The sequence below is a fragment of the Rattus norvegicus genome, chromosome 14 (assembly GCF_021556685.1).
Source record: "Rattus norvegicus strain SHRSP/BbbUtx chromosome 14, alternate assembly SHRSP_T2T, whole genome shotgun sequence".
NCBI classification, from domain to species: Eukaryota; Metazoa; Chordata; class Mammalia; order Rodentia; family Muridae; genus Rattus; species Rattus norvegicus.
Window position 1 is genome coordinate 103,871,950 of NC_141547.1, and position 25,370 is coordinate 103,897,319.

The window sequence follows — 25,370 nt, forward strand, 5'->3', positions numbered from 1 at the left end:
GAATCAGTTTCCTCCAGGGATGAGCTCCAACATAGATTATAAATCTCAAATAGTCAGCACTGCACACATGAACATATAAGCAAGGAGAAATAGACACTTGTGCAAATGTGTGTGCGCACACACATATACACACAAACACACATGTAACAATAATTAAAGAGGAGACCATGAATTTAAAAGAGGAACAAGGAATTTAAGGCAAAGGGAGGAGCAAGAATGATGTAGATACAGTAATCATATATGACATTCTCAGAGAAATGATTGAGCAAATAAAACAGTAAAAACAGAGAGAGAGAGAGAGAGAGAGAGAGAGAGAGAGAGAGAGAGAGAGAGAAACAAAAATAGTTATATAAATCTGTCATAGTGACTCACTCCTACAATCTTAGCACTTGGAAGGCTGAGGTAGGAGAAGCACCATGAATTCAGGAACAACCATTTATAAGAGTGAGTTCAAGGTCATTCTGGGCTAGAGTTAGGTCCTGACTGAAGAAGAATAGAACAGACTAAAACGCGTACAGAAGATGTGGAGCTAGAACTCAAAGCCAGTATCTCTAAATTCCAGGCACTGTGTTCTATTACACCACTCGGCAAACAGAGGCCCACGGCCGAGGCCCAGTCTGTAGTGGAGTACCTTGAACATCCAGACACCACGGAATGCTATCGCAGGAGCACTTCCCAGCAGAGGACAATGATTGAGCTGTCACTCTTGAACATCTGTCTTCCGGCTGGATTTTCTGCAACCCATGTCATTAACATGGAGCCTAGTCGAAGGAAAAAAAGTCATTGTAAGTTTACCAATGCGTGTGTCTGACTGTCTGTCTGTCTGTCTGTCTGTCTGTCTGTCTGTCTGCCTGTCTGTCTCTCTCTCTCTTTGTATGTGTGTATGGGCGCGTGCGTGTGCATGTGGTGGGTGTGTGTTTTAATGCACACAGAGACATCCTAATTATCAAATTAAAAACTACTAAAAACATAACGTTTCGGCATACATTTCTTCACCAATTTATTAGTTGATTCATCCCCAAACTTCAGTGTTCTCTTTCTCTCCACCCTACTTTTCTCTTTGTACCTATAACATATGTACTTCATTTTATTCATGGAATGAGTTCTTTTAAAGTTGTGTGATTTTTTTTTTCAGCAAGTGAAACATTACATTAAAGATACTAGAGATGTATTCTTTTAAAAGAACCCTATAGCAAATTGCTTTGTAAAGCAAATAATGACCCTATAACCAATCTTTCTTTAAATCTAGATTTCCATATATCAGATTTGACTGAAAAAGGTACATCTGTACTTTATTTTTACATCTGTCTGCTGGCTGTACTGCAACATAATAGTGTGCCAATTTGAAATACCATAATTTTTATACTTTCCAGTTCTCACAATGCAATCTTAGAAAATGTATTATTTTCCATATAATTCTTACATATCCTTTCTTTTCTTTGGCGGAACTTTGGCCTTTCGAGCTGTCTATCACCACCATCCCCCATGCTATGAGAGAGCAGTGGCATCTCATCTTTTAGAAAACAGCATAGAGTATCGTGTGCTCCTTTGCACGTTTAATATTTACAATGACTCCTAGGTATAAACAATGGCCTCCATTGCTTTACAAGTCAGTGAGCTATGGAGGCATCAGTGATACTGGACTTCTGCAGGTGTACTGACTGTCTGTCAGCTGACAAATATTAACATAAGCATGACACACACAGCACACACATGCAAACACACACTCATACATGCGTACGTTCTGAGACGGTTTTTGTGAGATGACTTCCCATACCCTTCTAAATGACACCACACCATCCAGTTATTTGAAGTGTGTGTGTGTGTGTGTTGTATATGTTAATACATGACTCAAACTTTTGGATTTAAGCACACAGTACAGCATTAACTCCAGTTACCACCTTTGCAAAATGACTTCTAAGAATTTGTTCATTTTTTATGTAACTGAAATTATACATTCTTCAACCAATTCTTGACATCACCCACTCATCTTAGGGTGGCAACGTTCTAGTCTCTGTTTTTGTATCAGTTAAACTTTTGTAGATTGCAGTATCACGCGATTTTGGTCACCCTGTGTTTGGTTTATTTCAATTAACATAATGTCATCCAAGTTCATTTTTATTGTCAAAATCACGGGACCTTTAAAAGATCATTTTTACATGTATTTATTTTACGGATATGGGTGTCTATTGAACGCACGTGCACCAGGTGCATTCCTTTTGCTGAGGGAGGTCAAACCGTGACATCAAATTCTCTGGAACTGGAGTTATGGATGTTTCTGAGCTGCTACATGGGTGCCGGGAACTGAAACTGGGTCCTGCATAAGAGGAGCCAGTGCTCTTAACTGCTGAGCCATGATCTCCAGCTCCCCAACAGGATACTGTTTTTCAAGCTAAGTAACATTCTTCTTAGTGTGTTTATAAGCACATGCCCCATTTCCTTTCCTCAGCTGTCTGTGAGCACTTCAATTTCACCCCATAGCTTGGCTACGTGAATAAGGCTGCTCTGAACACAGGATCACGGAAACCTCTTGAGAGGCTGATTACATTTCTTTTGGATATAAACTAAGGAATAAGACTGTGTGATCAGAAGTAGCTCTTAGTTTAGTTTTCGAAGGATGTCATTGTTTCCCAGGATGGATATACCACTGTGCATTCTCACCAGCAAGCAAGAGTCAACATTTCCCCACCTCCTTGCTGACACTTCTTTCCTTTACCATTTGATAGTTGAAATTCTAATAGGCTTGGGACTGCATTTCATTGTGATATTGATTTGCATTTTTCTGATGGTTAGTGATGTTGGGACATTTTTATATTTTTCCACATTGCCTCTGAGTTATCCGTCTATCTTATTTTGAGATGTATCTGTTCAGCCCCTTTGCCATTTTTTACTGGGCTGCTGCTTTCATGGCTGTGGAATTGTTCGTGTTCCTCCTCTGTTTTGGCTATTAACCCCTTATCATATGGAGAGGTTGCATGTGTTTTCTCCCGTTCTGTGGTTACCTTTTGTGCTGGCTATTGTCTCCCATGCTGCAGAGACACTCTGCAGTTCAATGCCATTCCACTTGTCTGCTTCTGCTTTTGTCGCCTCTGTTTGCAGGGTCACATCAGAAACATCATGGCCCGATGTCAAGGAGCTTCCTGTGCTTTCTTTCAGAAGTTTTAAAGTTGTAGGCATTCCATTAGATTTTTAAACTCATTTGACTCGATTTTTGTGTGTCATGTTGGGTAGGAGTCCTATTTTCTTCTGTTGCATGTAAGTTTTGAATTTTTCTAACTATTGACAATATTGCTATCTCCCCATTGGGTACCTAGAAACGCGTGGTAACTACTATTGCATTTTCTTATCATTGCGATAATGAACAATTGAAAAACGGTCTCACAGAGAAGACAAAGTTTATAGTGACTATTTGCCCATAAGAGTATTTTTACAAAAGGCTGAATTGATTCCAGTAATATTCCTGTTATAGCTGTCTTCGTGAGGTAGTTTCCTAATCACTTGAAGCCTTGATGTTTTTGTCCGTGGAATGGAATGCTTGGGTCTACTCTGACAGACACAAAATGCCACTGGCCTACCCAGCTGAGATGTCATGTCTACTGGATGGTCTGCTTAAGTGTCTTAGCAGTTGTTCCTACAAGGCAAGCTCCCATTAACACCGTGTTTAACACAAGGTGCCCCTGTCCATAGTTAACTAGATAGCCAAAAACTTTAAAAAGGAAAATGGAAAGTGAGATTAATTCTGTCACTGTGCTTCTCCTGGATGAGGTTGCTGCCTGGCAGACTTTGCCCAAAACCCATGATCTATCGTTCATCAGGAACAATGAGCAGTGTAGCTAGGATCTCGGTCTAAGGGGGAAGATTCAGGTTTTCTAGGATGCGGCAGCACCATAGGTTTCAGAGGCAGAAGTCCTGAGCCAGCGTTTCCCATTAGTACAGCCAGAGCCCTACGGAAACCTTCTTCCGAGCAGGTCAGCACACAGGCCTTCCCAGCTTTGTCTTTTACCTAGAGAAACAGCCGGCCTTTTATCACCTCTGTCCAGCCTCTCTCCTCTTCTGATCAAGGAGACTTACAAACAACTGCCATAAAAATGATTTTTTTTTTCATAAGCGACTTCTCAATAATATCTCTGAAGAAAAGCAGGGAGGCTAAGAGATACGTGACATTCACAGATTTTTGTCCCTGGAGCCACAAAGTACACATGAGCAATTTCTTCATTTGACCAAAATGAATGGTCATCACAAAAACAAATGTAACTTTGGTATCCCTGATTTGGCAGAGACAGCTTAGGGGCTCAAACTTAATAGACTTTTTCTGACCGATTAGGATCTCAGAGCAGGCTGCATCATCCTGTCAGAGCAGATAGCCACGTCCAAAGCCCAGGCACTGAGCTGCCCTTGATCCATGACCTTAGCAGACAAAATAATGGGCTGTGGAATCTCCTAGGTTTGCCAAGGAAGGAAGTCTGAAGGTGGTGTTCATTTTGCTTGGTGGTCTTTTAGGGAGGCAATTAGGCATTAAGCATGTATTGGTGCTTAAAGGAAATGCCTAACAGTCAAAGCATATTTCTATATTCCAAAGGTCTGGGAGAGCTATGCCTAAGAAGGGATTAGCTACTATCAGATGATATTACGACTGGATTAATGATGTTCCACATTCACTATATTTATAAAAAGAGAGGAAAGAAAGAATAGGAATCTTTTAAGGAGCAGATAAGTGATTTCTATAAACCTTAAAAGCTAAAAGAAAACTCATTTTATAAAAGATAGTGGTTCTAATAGTATATTTATTTATAAATCCTTAATTAGGGTATTTTTCCCTTATAAAAGGCCCTACATTTCAAGTAAATTGCTGTTAACACCGCCTGTGAGGCTGAGAAAAGTGCATGCATGCGTGTGTGTGTGTGTGTGTGTCTGTGTGTGTGTGTGTGTGTATGTGTGTGTGTGTGTGTGCACAGAGAGAGGGGCCTCTTATACCAAAGCTTTAGAGTGCACCAAGTATTTTAACCATTCTCATTGTAGACAATTGTTTTTGTAATGGATATACTAAAGGTGATCATTTTGTTTTATTGCTAGTCGTTGCTGACTGAAATATTTTGCCATATGAAAGTAATTACTGTGACTATATTACTTTTCTAACCCGTTCGTGTGGGGTCCCAAATATTCACAGTATGAAATTCTTTCACCCCCACTTAAAAAAAAGTCATTGGCTATCATGCTCTGACCTTCCTTACACAGAGACATACAATAGTTATGCAATTTCTTTTTTCTTTTCTCTTTCATGTGTTCCCTGTACATGTGGATTGAACAGTCTAAACTTGCATGGCAGTATGGGATGACGGTCAGTGAGAAATGACGTAACTGACATGAATATCACATGTCAGGAAATGCAGCAAGTCATTTCAGGTTATCATAATAGACAAAAATAATTTATACTGTGTGTAAAACAGGAAGGAAGAAAGGAAGGAATAGGAAGGAGAAAGGGGGACTGAAGGAAAGAGAGGAGGAGACAGGGCCCTATGGATGCCCTGGGGGAGAGGCAGAAGGGAGGGTGACACCAGAGGAGAAAACCAGTATTTTCAGGTTTAAAGTCCCAAGCCACCTTGGGACCCTGTTCTCTGCACTCCTCCAGGTAGAAGCACGTCACATCTGGAAGTCTTAGCTCTAAACAGGGACAAAGAAAACCATCACAGCAAACAATGGCTGTTGGCTTTCTGTTCTCACCAGCTATGTCCTCAAGCTCCAACTCAGCAGAACAGTAGACTCATAACAGAAGCACAGAGAACAAGGCACTGGACAGAAGGGGACTGCCATCAGAGGTGAGCTCTTGTTTATTGCGTTTTACTTCATAGACTGAATTCATCCTTCTGTGGCACCTGCTCCACCACAATGTACTCTGTGCCCATGGGTTACACTGAGAAAGTCACCTAGCTCTCCCTAGGATCTGACGTTCATTCCAGAGGGAAGAGGAAGAGGATGTATCTTGGTTGCCGGCTGCTGAGGATGGCCACACTCTCGATGTGATGGCTTGGGACAGCTGGGGTTCTGATGGCCTCTGTCAAGTCTTGCAAGGACTCAGGGCCCATCTCTCAGGAAATACACAGAATCTTGCCACAGTTTTATGATCTAGGATCCCATGGGAAGATCCCTATTCCTTCTGATATTTTCCCATTCATTTCTATACTTTACATTTTTATTTCATTGAAAACATAAATTATACAGTCTTGGGTCAAAGTCTTTAGAGAGACTGGTTTCTTAGAACTTTGACTATGTTGCTGCTAAGGGCTCCAAGAGCTGTGCTTGCTGCTAGAAAACAAAAAAAAAAATGAAAAAACCTGGGCCTAATAGAGCAACTAATAGACACTTGCTGCGTTTAGTCTTTCAAAGAGCCCTCTCAGAGTGGATGTCACGCCCACAGTCTCAAAATCATTCTGTCAACTGGTGAGTGAGGGCAGAACCCTCCTTCTAAACCCTATGCTATGAGAGAGGACAGTTATACCTCTCTGGTAATTCCATGACAGTGCCAGCCTGCTATGAAGTTTACTTTGTTCCCGACTGAAATTAAATAAAACAAGCAGCGCTGTAACTGTGTCAGTCTTCAGAAATTAAGGCACCGATTCACTAGAAACAAAGAAGGAAAAGGTGTTGATTTTTCTTTCCCAAATCTGGTCATTCTGGCAGTCAAAGCAATGCTGTTTTTTTTGTTTGTTTGTTTGTTTTTGTTTTTTTTGTTTTGTTTTTTTTTTTGTTTTGTTTTTGCAGAACTCTGTACAGGGGTAGACAGACATGTGCGCTTACGTCCTTATGAGGGACTTGGGCTCAGAGTCCTGAGAACCCAGGCTGCAAGTGAAACAAGTTCTTTGCAGATACTGGAGAAGCTGCAACCCGTGAAAGGAGTGAGAAGATGAGAGCTGGGTCCTGGACAAAGCCCATGACTGACACATCTTCTCCAGGCAGGACAAAGGAGAGGAGAGATGTGGAGTGGAGAGGGCATGCCAGTCAAGAACACAGCACCCACAGAGATGGAGGTGGTGGGAAGTGACCCAGCCCGCAGATGAGCAAAGGCATAGCATGAAGATGTGATCCCTGCTCCTGAGGTTTAACACAAGGTCAAGATTCAATGGCAACACAGTAACATAATGTGTGAGGAGATCAGGTAGGCTGAGGACTAAGTGAACTTAGGAAAATAGGAGGTGGGTGTCCATGTCCTGTTTGAAACATCGGGACATGACAAGAAAAGGTACAGTCTGCCTGGGTGAACTGCTGGTCCAAGAAGGGGGAAATCAAAAGACATGCCATTCTATTGGAAAACTACTACTAGACAACTCATCTGAAAGTGAGCATGAGTTAAGCTAGGAAACGTGAAAAGCGTTCTGTGCTAGCCATCCAGGCAGCTCAGAGGGTAAAGGCACTTGACATGGAGTTTGACAACCTGAGTTCAATCCTGGGACCCCCGTGGTGGAAGGAGAGAACTGACCCCACAGGCTGTCTGCTGACCTCCAGTTGGTTTACTATTGCCACACCCATGCATCCCCTACACATAATAAATAAATAAATAAATAAACAAATAAATAAATAAATGTAACAAAAATATCTAATTACAAATTACAAATGCCTGTGATGGAAAGAGTCAGTGACATGGTATTATTTTAAATTTCATTTTTAATCAGGTGAGTTCACAATTACATGACTTTCACTGTCTTCAAATGTCCTCTGAAGTAGATCTTATTGTCTCTCCCATTATGTCCATGAGGGTTATCGACGTTCTGAAGCACGGTGGCTTAACTGTACCTGTGTCTGCCGTACTCTCAGCCTCTTGGTTTCCTCCTGTTTCAGATTCATTCTTCGACAAAGAAATAGTGACTGAAACGTCTTTTCAATACTAAGGATGAAAACAGGTTTTTAGAAATATAAACGGGGGTCAGGAGAGATGGTTCAGAGGGTTAAGAGCACTGACTGCTCTTCCAGAGGTCCTGAGCTCAATTCTCAGCAACCACATGGTGGCTCACAACCGTCTGTAATGGGATCCGATGCCCTCTTCTGGTGTGTGTGAAGACAGCTGAAGACAGCTACTGTGTGTGTGTGTGTGTGTGTGTGTGTGTGTGTGTGTGTGTGTGATACGTCTTTAATAATGTAAACATATCTTCTCTTATAAATGTCCTAGCATCGTGCACCCTAAAGGAAGTTATCCTTCCCTCTTCGCCATGCAGCTGCAGTGATGGCCAGGACTGTGCACAGCCAGCACACACCTAGACTACACACCAGCATGCTTCTTCTACCAGACGTGTACAGACAATTAATTTTCAAAGACACCAGTCTCTCCTACATACCTTAGATTGACATTCACACTGGAGGTCAACTGGAATAATCATATCAACAATTTTTTTTTATAACCAAAACCATCTAAAGCGAGATTTTCATAAAGGATAATTAAGCAAGCTAATATTGTAAGAAGTCGAATACACAATAAGAATGTGTGCAGAAATACCTGCTTTGTGTAATTCAGAACTGGTGTTTCAGGAGATTAACAATTACGATCGCCAGTCCTCTTCTGATTCTATAATACTCCACACAATCTTTTTTAAATTACTTTATTAACCTTTCCTCCTAGCACAGAAGTGCCCGATTATAGATAATATTTCCAAATCATCTGAGGTGTAAGTGTGTTTGATTTGCTCCGTAATTATTTGTCTTCTTTATTACACTGGCCGGGCACACAAGCTCCTTGACCGGCTCTTCCTCGAAACAAGTTAAGAACAGGGTCAGATTCTTCTGTCCACCGTTCCATTTGGGTCCCAAAGTACGTGAAATTTCCCTACCAGGAGAGGACTGGTGCATGACAGCACCGTACCTTTTAAATACAGAAACATCACTCAGCGCCCGGTCAATAAAGTTCTAAGACCCCAAGCTTAATGGACAGAACACTTTGAGAAGCAAAGGATGGTGTTTATCCCCCGTGGGACCGGGACATGGTGTTGAGCCCTAAATTCCTATCGTTCATGTATGGGTCAGTTAGCCTTACAGTCCATCTGCCCCTTGTTATTCGTACCACCTAGGACATTGCTTGCATTCTGGTGTGACTCCTGTAAGCATTTGGGAGCATCTACATGAGCTCATACAGACGGAAAAGGAAGGAGTGGGCTTAGAAGGCTATACCCCAAGCCCCGCCATTTCCACAGGGACGTAAAGAGGAGAAGCTGAAAGTCAGTCTTAGATTTGCAGAGGGAAAGTGCCTGTTGCAACCGCATAGCTGCACTTACAGATGACAGAGTTACAGGACGGAACAGGGCACGTGGCTCACTGAGGAAGGCCAGCACCAGGATAAAAATGCAAACCCAAGAGACCCTAGGTATTGGCCACAATCGACAAATCTCGAAGTTTCCATATGTAGAAGGATTTCAGAGCTGGGTTAGGAATACGGGAATCCGCCGGTCAGTTCGATTCAGTCACCCATGGAATTACAGTGTAGGGTACGGATGCCAGTAGTTTAGACCCAAACCGAGCATAAAAAACACAAAATAAAATCCAGTGTCAGCACAAAGTTGACAGCGAATGATTATAACAGCTTCGAAGCTTGAAAAAGAGTGTAAATAACTCGGATCCCCGCGGGCTCACTCAGCCTGCATACATAACAAACCTGATGGACAGTCTCTGTGGTAAAGGCAGAACGAGGCACTGGGAAGACGCGAAGATTCTGCCAGCCAAGAGCCTTGACTGTCACCTTTCTGACTAAATCAGCTCCTTCCACGCGGGGAAGGAAGCAGCGCCCTGGGTGCGCCTCAGCAAGGCCAAGGGCCCTCCGCCTTGAAGCAGGAATGTTAATTATGGGCTCTTCCGTGGTTATCCAGGCGCCGCAACCCCACCAGCATTTACACTCTGCGAAGAAGCCTCTCTCTGATCTTTAATCCTTGGCACTTTGAGTCCACAAAAGATTGTGATTCTGTCCAACTCTGCTCATTTTTACAATGTAAAAATGAGGGCAAAGGAAAACCATTTCCTCGCCCCGGATACGAGTGCAAACTTAGTGGGGCCGTAGGAAGCAATGGGAATTTCGCTCTTCTCTGTATACATACCAATGTGCACACGCCCGTGCTCAGAAAAAGACCCTTGCTACCTGGTTTTGGCCTCAATCGGGAGTGACGAACGTCAGCTTTGAGAAGGTGTGTGCCATCATCACTAATACATACAAACTCAAAGGACAAAGGAAGGCAGACAGGTCTTCTAAACAGGCCCAGAGACCACTCCACAGGTTTGCAATTCCTTTACAAGACAATTAATCAATTAGCAAATCATCCTTTCCCCTTTGCTATTTATGAGGCAGGAGAACAGCATCACCAAATGCAATGGCGGCCGCTTCTTTTCAAACTTTGCCCTTCAAACACATTGGTCTTATTTATCTGAATTGAGCAGATGCTTTGCAGTGCCAGTCTGTGGTGACTGGACTGTTTGCTATTAGAACCTGAGTAAGATTTATGCTAAGCAGAAGAACATAAATATGACATCCTATAGACATTCGTGGTGATCAACTGTGTTGTATTGTCTCCAGCCATGACTACTTATTCATATAGGAAGAGAGGGAGCAAATCCACTTGACATTGCTAAAAGGGTAGCTATCGTCATTGGAAGGACGGGCGAAGATGAGGCTCACACAGCCGTTGCTCTAGAGTACAACTATGAGGTCTTAAAATGCAATTAAATCGCTGCGGTGTGTATATCCTGTTTATAGGCTCGGCCCTTATTTCCTTCAGAGATCCCATATTACCTGTGACTCCTCTTTGGAAAGCAAAGAGGTCAAGCAGCTTCTGCTGAACAGCTGGAATGTTTATCAGAGGCCCCTCAGATACAAAGCCCTCAGAACCTAATCTGAGCCTTGGCAGGGAGGCTGTGCAACTCTGTTTTTAACCTCTTGGCACTGTAGGCGCCTGTCCCATAAAACGCGAAAGTGGAAAACAGCTGGGTGTGGTGCCCGTAATTCCTGCCCTCAGGAGGCTGAGCCAGGAGGATAGGAGTTAGAGACCAGCCCGGATGAAAGTCGAGCCTCTCTCTCTCTCTCTCTCTCTCTCTCTCTCTCTCTCTCTCTCTCTCTCTCTCTCTCTCAACAAAGCAAGAAAAGAAGAAAGAAGAAGAGAAGAGATGGAAGGAAAAGGAGAGGAGCTGTGTGGTTATTTTTCTCACTCTCTTTCTCTCTTTGTGCTGTGATCACCTCTCCGTTTCCCAGTCTTCTACACTGTCTGTTGCCAGGTGGGAAAATATGAAGATCTACCTTAGCCGTCAAGCCACCACCCAAAGACTATACATGGACTGACCCTGGACTCTGACCTCATAGGTAGCAATGAATAGCCTAGTAAGAGCACCAGTGGAAGGGGAAGCCCTTGGTCCTGCCAAGACTGAACCCCCAGTGAATGTGATTGTTGGGGGCAGGGCAGTAATGGAGGGAGGATGGGGAGGGGAACATCCATATAGAAGGGGAGGGGGAAGGGTTAGGGGGATGTTGGCCTGGAAACCGGGAAGGGGAATAACATTTGAAATGTAAATAAGAAATACCCAATTTGGGGCTGGGGATTTAGCTCAGTGGTAGAGCCTTACCTAGGAAGCGCAAGGCCCTGGGTTCGGTCCCCAGCTCCGAAAAAAAGAACCAAAAAAAAAAAAAAAAAAGAAATACCCAATTTAATAAAGATGGAGAAAAATAAAAGAAAACAAAAACAAAAACAAACAAACAAACAAACAACAACAACAAACCCAAAGAAGGTTCCCAGAACCACACAGATATTTCATTAGGCAACTAAGCAGAAAATCTGTGTCCATGACTGCACTTTTGAGGCGATAATTAAATACAAGTTCACTCCATTATGCACAGAACAAGGACATTTCTGGTCCATCTTTACAGTTAGGAAATACTAGCTCCAGTTTACACACTCTCTTACAGCTGCGGTTTTCGCAGAGTCGAATACCAGATACCCTGCATGTTCTATATTTACAATTCATGATGATAGCAGAAGTTCAGTTATAAAGTAGCAACGAAAATAGTGTTATGGTTGGGAATTGCCACAGCATGAGGAACTGTACTAAAGGTTTGCAGAATCAGGAAGGTTGAGAGCCGGTGTCTTAGGGACGTCAGGATGGGCTCAGAGACCTATGGGCAGTCATTTGACTGGGAGATAACAATAAAACAGCATTGCAGAAAACTTCCCTACCCTTTCTTTCTGTTAAAAAAGACTTAGGAACAGAGAGAAATATAATTCAAATGTCGAAAGAGCTGTAAGACCTCATAAGTCAGAATAGTAACTGAAAGATCACTATGATGTGAAGACACTTGGACACGCTACAAGCCCCACAGCTCGTCTTACTTTAAAAGGAGAACGAAACAAAGACCGGTGAAACGTGAACAGAAGCAAATGCTCCCCACCATTGCGTTCACACACAAGAATCAACACCACAACAGTCACTCCTGGACACATTACTTCTTAGCAAAATAGCATAACCCAGCACATTCAAGCATTAAAATTTAAAAAGTATTTCAAACTGTCCTCGGATCATCAGCAGAGTCATGTCACAGAATTTTTTTATTGGTTCAGAAGACTAGGTGTAATTGTATTAATATTTTAATGTTTGATACATATTGGCTGTGATACATTGCTTGCATAAATAAAAAGCACCAGCATTCAATTGCCAATGAAATAATCACACAGTCAAGATCTTTATTATATCATGCATTATTTAATTACAATAATCAGAGCCCTTTTGAAGGTAAAACAAGATTAAAAAGGTTTTGTTTTATTGGATCTATATATTTGATTTAAACTTTACATGTTAGCTTTACATTAAGAATTTATAAGGCATCAGTTCAAATGGTGCTATTATAAGAGTTTATTTCTTTTATAATTAGTACAGTACTCTTAAAGTACTCTGACTATAAGATAATATTTCAGTATTTTAATGAGCTTTTTAAGTGTAATTGATGTAACAATCATTGAATTACACATTTATACCTGAAGAATAATGAAGGAAAGATTTTAATGAGAAATTTAATCATTATTAGCAAATGATCTACTAAACTGCCGTTTGCTGACATTTAAAAGCTTAATAGCAGAAAGCTGTATTTTCCTCCATTGGCATCAACATTGATAGTGATTACTTTTCTGTTACTCCGATTACCCAGGTTAACTTGCTACCACCACTAATTTATTTATAAAATTGAGAAAACTTTCTTTACCCACCCTTGTCAGCTCCTTCCAGAAAGAGTGGGGCTTGACACTTGGAGGGATAATTTAAATAAATTAGCCCCTTTCCAGCCTGCAGCAGTTTGCAGCATAAAAGCTTTCTTTCTTGTGACTATTCACGCTTGCATCAGCTTGATTTTGATGAATGCCCTGCGAATTCCCTGATAGTACCTCAGACAGAGATCTTAGACCAATGTCAACAGGGGTTTCAGAACCCCTTCCTTTCTAGCACACATCAGCGTTCAAGGCCTAAGAGGGTGCAAGGGGAGTCAACGATGGGGCTGAGTTTCACTGATGGGTTAAGCAGAATACTCACGCCATGAGGAAATAGCTTAGAATGGAGACGTTGGATTGAATGCTGCAACAATGTGTTTTGAAGCCGCAGAGACCCCAAGACAATACCAAATGGGCAGGTTTTACATAATCTCTGTAGGTCAGGAGAAATTTCATACAAGCTCAGCTTTGGAACTGAGGACTAGGGATTGCCAACTCTGGTCAGTATATATGCTAGGGAGGCATGATATCCTGGGAATGGATCAAAATAGACTCTGCTTTCCAGGACAGCATGCCTTAATTTTTTTTATAAGGAACAGTCATGTCCAGAGTGCTTAAGCAGAGCAGAATGTCAGTGTGCATGACTCTCTGATAGAACTCATCCATCTAGAAGAAAGGGTTTGGGTAGAAAAACACTGTTAAATATCAATACACAGATGATCTCTCTCTCTCTCTCTCTCTCTCTCTCTCTCTCTCTCTCTCTCTCTCTCTCTCTCTCTCTCTGGTGAAAGTGCCTTCAGGAATCAGAATCAGGCCTCGGAACCCCCAGAAGCTGTTAGGTGCCCAATGTAAGTGTTGGAAGTAAGCTTGGGTCATCTGCAAGAACAGCAAGTGTTGTTAACTCCTGACCCATCTCTTTAGCCCTAATACTAATTTTTTTAAAAGTGGCTCATTTTAGCTGTCAGACAACTTTCATCACAGCAATGTATATAGGTATATAATTGCTCTAATCATGTTCTGCCCTTGCTTCTTTTCAATCCCCTTCCCCACCATCCTTCTCCCTTCCACACCCTAATAGTCTCTCGTTTATCTTCATTCACTTGACTCCCTCAGTTCCACATAGGAGAGGAAGTAGACAACCATGTTTTTGAGTAAGTGTTAGATTTGGAATCACAGTGGGAGCGATCAGGACTCAGGAGACAACAGCTTGCAGCATATGGCTCCCACCAGTCCTCTGCTCCTTAAGTCCCTAAAGTCCCTCTTAGCCCAGAGAACTGTTTGGCATATTTCTCCCCTGCCCTTTCTTCTCCTCCCCTCCTCTCTGTTCTCTCTTTTCCTCCTCCTACTTCTCTCCACTCTTCATTTCACATATCCTCAAAGAGATTTTCAGAATGAGATATACTGGACTGTTTTTTTTTTCATACAACTGAGGGGGCTTGGTTCTGTGAACGGCTATGCAGCGTAGCCAGTGCCTTGTGGACAACTCCAGCCGCCCTGGTCACGTATGTAGGACTGACTCCCCTGTCCTCGTGGGTATCCAACACCCAGCCTTCCTACTGCACATACACCAGTAGACTATGGTAATAAACAATGAGCTGCAGAGGGTTAGCGTACTAAGGGACACAGAGAGACCATCTCTGAAGTGAAAGGAAGAAGGGAGAGGAAACAGCTCAACTCTTTCATTTGTTGGTTTTGATGAAGTCTGATTACCGGGGGTGTTCATTGTGGCAGACAAAACTGTTAACATCCAAAAACGCTATTCATAATATATTGGGTCATATTAAAAGATTATTCATAAATCACTTATGTTTCTACATTGGAAAGTAAAACTGTAACAGACCACTAGCAAAAGACTTCTTTTCTAATTACAAAATAGTAGTTACCTCTAAAACAAATAGCCCATGTGTAATGTCAGAAAGGATTCGGGGTGGCACAGAAAGTTATTTATTTATTTACATTTGCTGAGATTTAAATCACATGTTTTTACAGCTACAATATGCATTCCTAGGAAGGTAGAGTGTTTTGAAACAACTTTCTTATAATAATTTTATGTAAATAAACATCTTACCACAAAACCAAAAATACATTGAAGAAAATCTGACAATATGTGGTGAGCAATGTGGAGTGTATTTTCAGACACTCTAGAGGATTGGCCAGCAGAGAGTCAGACCCAAATATGTAGGATGGTGTTATTCAGCTGAGAGACAGTATACTGAGACACACTGAAGTATTACCTGTGAACCGCCAAATTTCTATCAACACACCCTTCGTGTTACAGCAGAATTACAGCTGTACCCATGCACTAAAACAATTTCCTGGTCTCCAGATGAAAGGTACAGGTTTCTTCAGGATAAATAAATAAATTACTATTATTATTATGTGCAGCACCAAAGCAATGCACAATAAAACGGAGCACTTTCTAGAATGCAGAAGAACATTGCCTCCTGAGAGCATAATGGAATGAACCAGGACAATAAGGAGCGCTACTCGAGCAGCAGTGTAGTGAAGAGGGCAGCCCCATGACGTGTGGGATAGTTGTGGATGCAATTTAATTCCTTCAAGTGTGCCACAGAATATTCTGGTGTTCGAAAGTGTGCCATTAATGCAAAAAGAGGGCATATAGGCGGGAATCAGAGAAAACTACACCAAAAGTGAGTTCAAAGGAAAGATGCCCTTTGAACAAAGCACCGCTATTTTATAAACAGTTAGGAACTCTCTTTTCTCTAATCACCTTGGTTTTACTCACTGTGTTGGACTCCCAAAGACTAACTCATCCAGTTAGCAGGCCATACATAAACAAATGGTACTTTTTAAAAAATGCACTTTTAAAAGGCTCTGTCTAAAGGTTGTGGGAGTATGAGATGAAAACCAAGGAGAAGGCTGGCAATGGTTAACCTCAGGGCAGCATCACGTTGCTGCCAACCAAGGTGGTCAGTGACAGGTTGGTACACTAGCTATCAGGCTCTGAGAACCATTCAGGAGATACTCCTCGTTACACAGCTCACACAGAAGATCGGAGACACAGTTATGAAGGGAGCCTCCCCTTCTTCAACCCTCATTCAAGGAAATATTTGTCACACACACACACACACACACACACACACACACACGCACACAGAGGCACAAAAAGTGTAAGTTCCCTATGTCCCAAATAAATGTGAGTTCAATGAAAGCTCTGGCTCTCCTTCACTGGGCCTCATCTGAGCTATGAAAACCACATTTGAAAAGGGCACACATCAATTTCTACTTTACACACACAAACACACACACACACATTCACACTCATATACACTCACATACACACTCATACACACACTCACATTCACACTCACACACACATATACACACACTCACATTCACACCCATACTCACACACACACATGCATACACACACACTCGCACTCATACACTCTTACACATGCACACACTCAGACATTCACACTCACACTCACACACATTCACAGGCACACTCTTCTTAATCATGCTCTCACACACCTACACAAACATTCATTCTCATATACTCACATACTCACACATACGCTCTTACACACACACACACACACACACACACACACACACACACACACACGCTTTTCCAGGGAGAACACACAATGCCACCACATCCCTGTCATTCTAGGAAGCCACTACCTCTCTAATGACTTGTTTAACTCGTCTACTGACTTGTGGCTGCACCATTTCCCAGAAACTTGTAATTTGCTGTTAATTTCAAGAGGATACTTGGGTGAGATATTTGTTTGAAGGGGAGCATGAATTCCATTTGAGTCAAAAGCTGTATTCCTCAGAGGATTCAAAGACAGTCAGCAGTATGTGAAGCACTGACGGTGCCCACGATTCCCCAATATTTTTAAATGAAGAATCAACATCCTCTTTTGGAAGAGTGTTGTATGGGGATGATTCAGTTAGAAATGCATGGGTCAGAGGAGAGAATGAGTGTCCTCAAGACTGGACTCCATTGGTAGGGAGAACTACTGGCCTTAGGTGTAGTCTACACAGTGAGTAGAGTCCAGTTGTTCTTTACTCTAAACAGACATAGTTATGTAATCCTTTTAACTTTATAATCTGTGGACAAATCATAGTGTCTACTTGTTATTAAAAATCAGTCTAAAGTTTTTGTTTTTTGGTTTTTTTTTTTTTTTTTTGAAACAGTGACAGGTTCTTTGTTCAACAGCTGCCAGGCTCTGAGAACCATTAAGGAGATGGTCCTTGTTACACAGCTCACACAGAAGATCAGAGACAGAGTTATGAAGGGAGCCTCCCCTTCTTCAGCACTCATTCAAGAAGATAGTTTTCACATAACAAAAATGCAGATTACTACAACAGAAAAAGACCCACTCAGAGAGACTGATTTCAGGAGACATCCTTCTGGGCCGCAAATCAGCAATAGTGGCAACAACAGCCAGTATTTCCTGCACACCTCCCATCTCGTGTCAAAGGGTAGGAGATTTTGGAACAGGTATTGGTATTGAGGTGGGTGGCTCAAGAGATTAAGCTTTCCTGCAGTGGTGCTGGTGGTGAACAGGGCCATGGTGAATATGAATGGTTCTGAGAATGGTTCTGAGAACTGTCATCATTACACAGGGTAGCCAGGGATATAATCATAAGAAACATCAGCAGAAGAAAAGAAGATGGGATGTGGTCTAAGAGGACTCATCTATGAAGCATAAAATAAACTGTTACCTGGAAACATCTAGCAGCAAGCCTGTACAGAAGCCTGAGCTTCTCTCTCTCTCTCTCTCTCTCTCTCTCTCTCTCTCTCTCTCTCTCTCTCTCTCTCTCTCTCTCAAAGCTGAGAAGAGAAGCAGGATGCCTGTTGTCCTTCTGCTCCTCCCTGGACAGCCAAAACCTCAATAAGCAGCCTGCTGGAAATGCGAGCAGACGGGCTCTGATAACCCTGAACTGTAAACACTAATTCTGAGCAAAAACTTTTTTTAAAGTTATTTTTTTTTCCATTTCTCAAACTTGACAACCATTTCCATGTTAACATCCTAGAACCTTTCAAAACATAAACTGAGGACTTAATGGGGTGCTGGGTAATTGCTGGGACTTTTATTAAAAGTATTTAATTCCAGCTTTGTAGATCAGTCAGAAAAAGGCTGAGTGACATGTTAAAAGCAGGTGATCCTATGAAATAAAGTCAGGCCCTGGAACAATTTTGGAGTTCTAGTTGTTAAAAAAAATGTCTGACTAAAATAAGTAGTGCAAGCGAGCAGTAAATCTTCCCACCAAGTCCTCAAAATGTTGGTTGAACACGAGTTTTGGAGCTTAGGATTTAGCTGTTTATTTTGAGAGCAAAGCCATGGGTCTGCTAAGAAAAACCTACACCCATTTTTATGGCGTGACTTTTTATTATGGGAGCCTCGTGTGGAGGGGTTCCAGATGCAGCTTGGGCTATAGTAAATGCTACAGAATAGAGCTGCCACTGCAGAGTGGGTGAGAACTTTTGGGTCAGGTTACTTAGAAGCGTTCTTGCACATATCACTCTGTCAGGGACTATCAATTGAAAACACATGTAGGTCACAGATGAGGAAAAATATCCTTGGTTCCGTTAGAGTTTATTAAAACAGAATTTAGAATTTTGTCCCAAAAGTTCTGTTTCTGGTGAGAAGCTTCTCAATGAGCCGCAAGGATGTAAAGTTGACTTAGATCATTTAACCAGAATGAGACAAACGTGTCCACATTATCCTGTACTTAAAAAAAGAAAAAGGAAAAAAAACACTATAAAGACTAGGTGAAAGTGACCATCATGTTTCCTAAGACACTTATGTGTTTATGTATCAGACAACTAAGGGCTGTAGTCTCCAAGGACAGGGAAAAAACAAAGAGTAACCCCTTAGTCACCCAGCAGGAGCTGTAAGGTCTGCATGCCTCAGCATATGATGAAAAACCGCGGAGCCCAGTCAAAGCCTCAGCTATGGACATAGAGCGGGGATCCTAGAGAGCCACAGCATGGAGTTCACAGGGAAGAGTAACAGTGGTGAGAACTGCCTAGACATTCATGGGCTTAACCTGAACGCTGGACAGCGCAGCCTCGTGAGGAAACTAAGGAAAACCAGAGGAAGAACCATCCAAATGGACTTGAAGAGACAGTGCCAGGTAGCTAGACAGGGCGAGGCCATCTGTTCCTGTCAGCAGGACTGGATGCCCCACAATGTTTAGAACATGATGAGGAGGACACTGGCGTCCTTGCCTCAGAAATAGGAGCTGTCCAGGGCTTAGTTCAAACCCTGCTCTGAAGTCCTCAAAATCTGTCAAAGTAATGCTCTTCAACGTTAAGCATTATAGACAATCTAGTCAAACCTACACAAGATCAGGAAGGAATTAGCAAACAATTCATACAGAATACATAAGCTCAGAATGCCAAAGACTGTCAGACACTCAGAGTTGGGGAGAACATTTAAAATAAATAAATGAATGAATAAATGATTTCCTACTCTAAGTCAAGCATGGTGGCACAGGCATCTCATACAGGACGGGCAGAACAAGAGGACGAAGTGATAAGTTTAGTCCAGATTACATATTGAGAAGAAACCCTCCCATTATATAGCTAGCCAAAATATGGCCTGAAGAATTGTGTTACTGTTCTCAAAGCAGGTAACCAGCCACTGGGGAGAAGAATATTAATAATATTCGTAATAAGAATAATATTCGTAATAAGAAGGACATTATGGACATTCTAAGTGTGCATATACCTAACAAAAGACTCCAGAGGCAGAGAGAGACAGAGAGTTCAGTATCCCTTTCCCAGTACTTGATAGAATAGCAGTCAGTAAGAACATAATGACTTTGACCTATTTTTTAGGCACAGAGAAAAATATACTACACACCTGAGAATACATATTCTTTTCAAATAAACACTAAACACCAAGATAGCTCATAATCCGGGATACAAAATATGTCTCTATGAATTTAAAAGAATTCAAGCCTTGAAAAACATGTTTTTTAACTATAACAAAATTAAGTTGGAAAATGAAAACAGTTAGATTTATTATCTGTTCTCAAATATTTGGAAATCTTAATAGAATTCTAAACAAACCGTAAGTTAAGAAACTAAAAAGTCATCTGAACTGAATAAAAAGGAAAATACAATATATCAAAACTGGCAGAATTCAGTAGTAAAGAGTAGCACTTGAATTGGAAAAAAGGACATTGTAACAGAAAGTTCCCGTATTTAAAAACAGCATGGACATCTAAATCAATAAAGCCCAGCTTATACCTTAAGAAACAAAAACAAGAGGCACATTAAAAAGTGAATTAAACAGAAGGAAATAGAAAGTATCACAGAAAAATCAATGAAATAGATAATATCATCAGAATGGCCATGAACTTACCCTTCAGCTGAGCCCTGAGGAATGGAGTGTGTGGTGCGTACGCAGGGAGGAAGCTAGGAAAATCAGTGCCTCACCAAACTTACAAGGAAACGAGCATGTTTCTGGGACCATCCAGAACCTGCAGTTAAACTAAGGTTGCAGCGAGTGCAGAAACTAATTTTTTTGCAGAATGGGAAGGGAAGAGGAGAGAGAGGGGAGACAAACACAAGACTCAAAGCTGGAAACAGAACAGAGACTCCAGGCATTGAAAGCCATGACTCAGCAGTACAATTGGATTCCAGTCATCGTGGAAATCATTAGATGGTACAGCATTGAAGAGTGTTGTAGCCAAATCCTTATCACCCAAGATCATTTGGGGGGAAAGTATGGAAATCAAATGCCAGAGAAGGAAGCTGGCTGCGAGCAGAGCTTGAGAGCGACATCCAATTCCTATGACATTAACAAATGCCAAGGAACTTGGTGGCTAAAGAGAACACAAGCTTCCGTCTTCAGCCCCTCAGACAGAAACCTGAACCAGGTGGCCTGAAGACACAGCAGTAGAAGACTCCTGGCCATGGGAATCTGACAGAGATAGCATGGGGTTAAACTAAATGTTGACAACATGACCTCCCTCTGGGGAACCCAGAGAAAATTCCTCTTCCTAACTCTAGCTCATAGAGGCATCCTTGACTAAGCTTCCCTTTTTATCACCAAAGCCAGCAATCATGCATCAAATCCTTCTCACAGAGTCACAAGACTTTCCTTCCCACCTTTTCCTCCTTAAGAGACTCCTATGGTTCAAACAGACTTACACCCACATCCGGGATAATTTCTTTCACTCAGCATCAGAACCTTAGTGACCTTGATCCTTCTGTAAACTTAGCTTCCCCTCGCCACATCAACATAACACTTTGGGCTTTGGGACATAGATACTTTTAGGGGACCTGTTTTCTCCTTGCTCTGTAACTATTGCAAAACCCAGTGTAAGAGAGGAGAAAGACCCAAAGGGTGATGGTGGTAGTAGGAACAGAAAGGGAGGAAAGCCTTAGACAGTGATCTTTAGGGGCCTGACTCAAAGGATGGAAAGATTTATTTAGTAGGCTTGGAGGATACAGGACGTGAACATAAATATAGGCCATCTTCATTAATTACATCTGAAAAACCACAGTAAAAGATTATTTCGTTAGTGCCTTGAGTTCAATTTCTCTTATGTGACTATCAAGTTCTTACAGAGCCCTTGACCTCAACTCAAGGGCCAAGAAACAATCATAAACTTCTTATAGAGTCTTGAGAGTGGGCCGTACCAAGGCATGCTGGAAATGTGGAACTGAAGTCCAGAAAAGCAGTAACTCTGTAAACTAGGATGTGAGCATTGCCAGGTATTGATGTTACTATCAGAGTCCCTCCCTGCAAGTTTCCCCACACAGTAAAGGCAGACACACAAGGCAACAACTCGGTACCTGCCAGCTCTCTTGGTTGTTACTTGAGGTTTCTCGTGAGAACAGAAACCCCCTTCTGGGTCTTCAAAGCCAGCAATAATGGGTCAAGTCTTCTCGTGGAGTCACATGGCTCTTCTTTCTGTGCCCCAGTTCTTCTTTATAAGACTCTGGTTGGTTCAACTGGTCTCACTCCCAGAATTAGCTTATCTTAGCAGAACACAAAACAATACCAACCACAAACCCCACAATTCAATTGACCTGATTGGACTGACAAGAAGCATGAGGATGCAAGTGTAGCAGCAAAATCCTGAGAGGCAGTCCCAGAATGAAGAGACTTCATGAGAAATCCAAAGAGCCCAGGAAAGGCTGTGCCCTATGCAGCAAAGGACTCTGGGGCATGGGGAAGCTCATGGCTTCCTAGTGCCACATTTTGGAAGGCAATGGTTTTGATGTTTGTGTCCTTCCTAATATAAGGGTCGCTTTAGCATCAGAACACCATTAGTAAAAGTTGGAGACTGCAGGCCAGTAGCACTCCCATCTCAAAGGAGGCCAAAGCCTTTCTAAGAGAGGCTTAATGAAGCGTTGTTACTCATTACCTTTCTATCCCTCTGTCCTGAATGAACACAGGTTTTTATTATCTCCAGAGGAGTAGGCGTTCAAGGTGCTGAACAGGAAGCAGAGAGTAGCCCTTGCTATACTGGACCTGGAAAGGCCCCGATTTTGAACTTCCCAGTCTCTAGAAATATGAGACAACAATTCTATTTCTTATAAATTGTTCAGATTCAGGCAATGACTTATAGCAGCACTACATGGAATTAACCATCATCTTCTGTCTGATATGAACACCTGTGAGAACCCATGCTTCTTGCACTGGACAGGTTTCTGTTTAAGATTTGAGGCATGTGAGAATTCCGTGAGAGTCTTATTGAATATGGGTAGCACTGAAAGGTGCGGTTGAATTCCCCGCCAAGAACATGTGCAGTGAGAATAATTAGACAGGATGATAAGGTTAATAGATCTAGAAATAAAGGTCATTTAAAAGACAAAATCCCAAGGCAGTACGGGAACAATTCATTGGAATGTAAGCAAAGCAAATACCCTGAGTAATAGAACACCCATGACCAAAGCTTAGGGTCCACAGGCACGGCTGGGAGTGGCAGGGGTGGCCAGGGGGACTGGAGAAGAATCAAACCTTCATTCATTTTCTTCTATTGTGCAACCCTAACGACCCCCAAATAAGCTTCTCGGCTGCGGCTGCGGTGACATATGAGCAGGGATGTCTGGCATGAACAGAGGTGAGCAATAAAAGTGAAGCAAACGAGCAAAAATAGATCAAAAATGACAAAAATGATGTGTTTTCGTTGTTAAGAGATGTAGTGAAATTCGCATCTGGTGAATTCCAGTCCAGCATTTCCATGATATATCTTTTATAATTTTCCTCTAATTATAATGAAAATCATTTTTCAATGTAATTTTGCAATAAAAATGTTTCTTTATTTCTCATTACATAAGAACATGATCTCATCCAGTGGTGGAGCAGGCTTACAATGTGTGCTCTGTATCTTCTCTTCCTTACCATTTAATCTCTTCATAGTCTACAGATGTCAAGAGGTTCAGATTAAGCTTGTTAAAGATCTGCTTCACTCGAACTCACTGATGATTATTTATTTAGCGGTTTTATGTAACCCTGTCATTGCTAAGCACTCTATTAATTTGCCGAGGGACAAATCAACACTAGTTATTTTTCTACCGGCTATTAGACTCGGTGCTGCTGCTTGCTACAAACCACTTGCCAGTTAATTATAAATTATGGGTCCTCTTTGCCTATATTAATTGATATCTCCTCTGCCATTGTAATACTAGACAAATAAATTGAAGGCAAGATTTATTAAGCAGTGTATGCTTTGTGTCTCTTGATTAGTATTCTTTACTTTTTTAACATTTATACTTGTTTATACAGATTTGACAGAGCAATGCATTAAAAGGAATGATCTTTAGGGTGTTTTGTGGTTAAAGAAAAAAAGAAAAGCACGGAAAGAACTAGAAAAATTTAACAGACTCACAATTCATTGCAAGCTGCTTCTAAAATGCTGCTGACTCGTGTGCTAAAACCTGGTGGTGACAGACTCCTAATTATGCAGAAGCTAATGTTCAAAAGGGTTTAAAGTCTATGTGTCCTATTGTTACGAGATAAACTGATGTGAATATCACCTTGGATCTAGCTTGCTTTGCTCGCACAATGTCCTAAGTTGTATATTTTCCTCTGGTTACACCTGCTTCCGTATTCACAGCCCTTTTATCCTCTGAGCTTTCATTTTGTTTAAATTGAGATGTGCTACATTGTTTATGTGCAGGTTTAATACGTTATGACAAAGGTGCACTACAGTTCTTTCAGATTTTAGCAGCAGGCATTCTAGATGGCACTAGTACAGAACCCACACCTTTCCAATCAAGGCCACAAAGGAACTAGAGTCAGAGTTTAGGTAAGATAGAAGGAAAAAATACCAAATAAGGCCTGGACAGTATCAAGAACCAAAGAACTGTAAACTTAGTGGAATGGTTACCCCAGCTTGTCCTTACTGTATAATGATGTCAAAGGGCACCAGGACCCAACCACATACTGAAACATTCAGTCTGTGCAACCCTAATTTTGCACATAATTTTTCCACTTAATTGACAGTTTTGATCCAATTTCCTTTTGTGGCATGCTGGATTCCTATTGGTTCTCCACTCAACATAAATCCACCAATGATAGCAAGCTTGCTGGGGTAGGTGGGCTGTTTGGCCCTCCCTTCTCCAGGGAAAGGAGAGATGAATTAGCTAAGCAGATATAGTTCTACTTCACTCACATATAACTACCTCTCTTTTCCAGTAAATCTATGTTTGAAGTTAGTAAAGACTCTCCAACTAGAATGTAGGAGGATGCCCTCTGAATAAAATCAGCTAGGCCATTCAAAAAACATTCATTCTGCTGATATGCGATACGATCTTGAGTCACATTATAACAAGATTTGAAGAATCTTCTCCTATGCAGTATGCTACCTTTTTTTCCCCTGCTGTTTCTGGACATACTTCCCAGTGGATATCATCCAGTGACCTTTTATTATCTAAGTATAAACTTTCCAGCCGTTCCTTGTATTCTCTTTTGGCCAATGACTCTCTGAGACATACAAATGTGATTCTTGATAAAATGTATACATTGCCACTACTGACCTTCCTGAAGTTATGAATGTTGTCTTTTCCTTTGTATCTCTGGTGGCCAGAACAAAACAAGAGTTGGTCACCTATTTAGAGGATTTACTTAGCTAGAAGTAAGTGATATCAGTTAATAATGAGCTGATGATCTAGGAGGTAGGACTATGGTAGATGCTCATATACAGATACCTCAGAGC

The 25,370-nt window shown here is 41.7% G+C and overlaps 1 protein-coding gene across 4 annotated transcripts in view; it reads right to left on the minus strand.

The window, feature by feature from the left end:
* Window positions 1–25,370, minus strand: part of LOC100909672 (uncharacterized) — a 550,676-nt gene that overhangs the window by 46,020 nt on the left and 479,286 nt on the right. For 3 of the 4 annotated variants that reach the window (XR_015637208.1, XR_015637209.1, XR_015637207.1), the window contains exon 5: window positions 632–761. Coding sequence is in view for 1 of the 4 variants with exons in the window: in XM_087584607.1 (XP_087440733.1) it covers window positions 750–761; window positions 7,789–7,879 (103 nt within the window). In the remaining 3 variants the exon portion in view is untranslated. Of the gene's footprint in view, window positions 1–631; window positions 762–7,788; window positions 7,880–25,370 lie in introns of all 4 variants that reach the window. The other variant, XM_087584607.1, reaches the window with a different exon arrangement.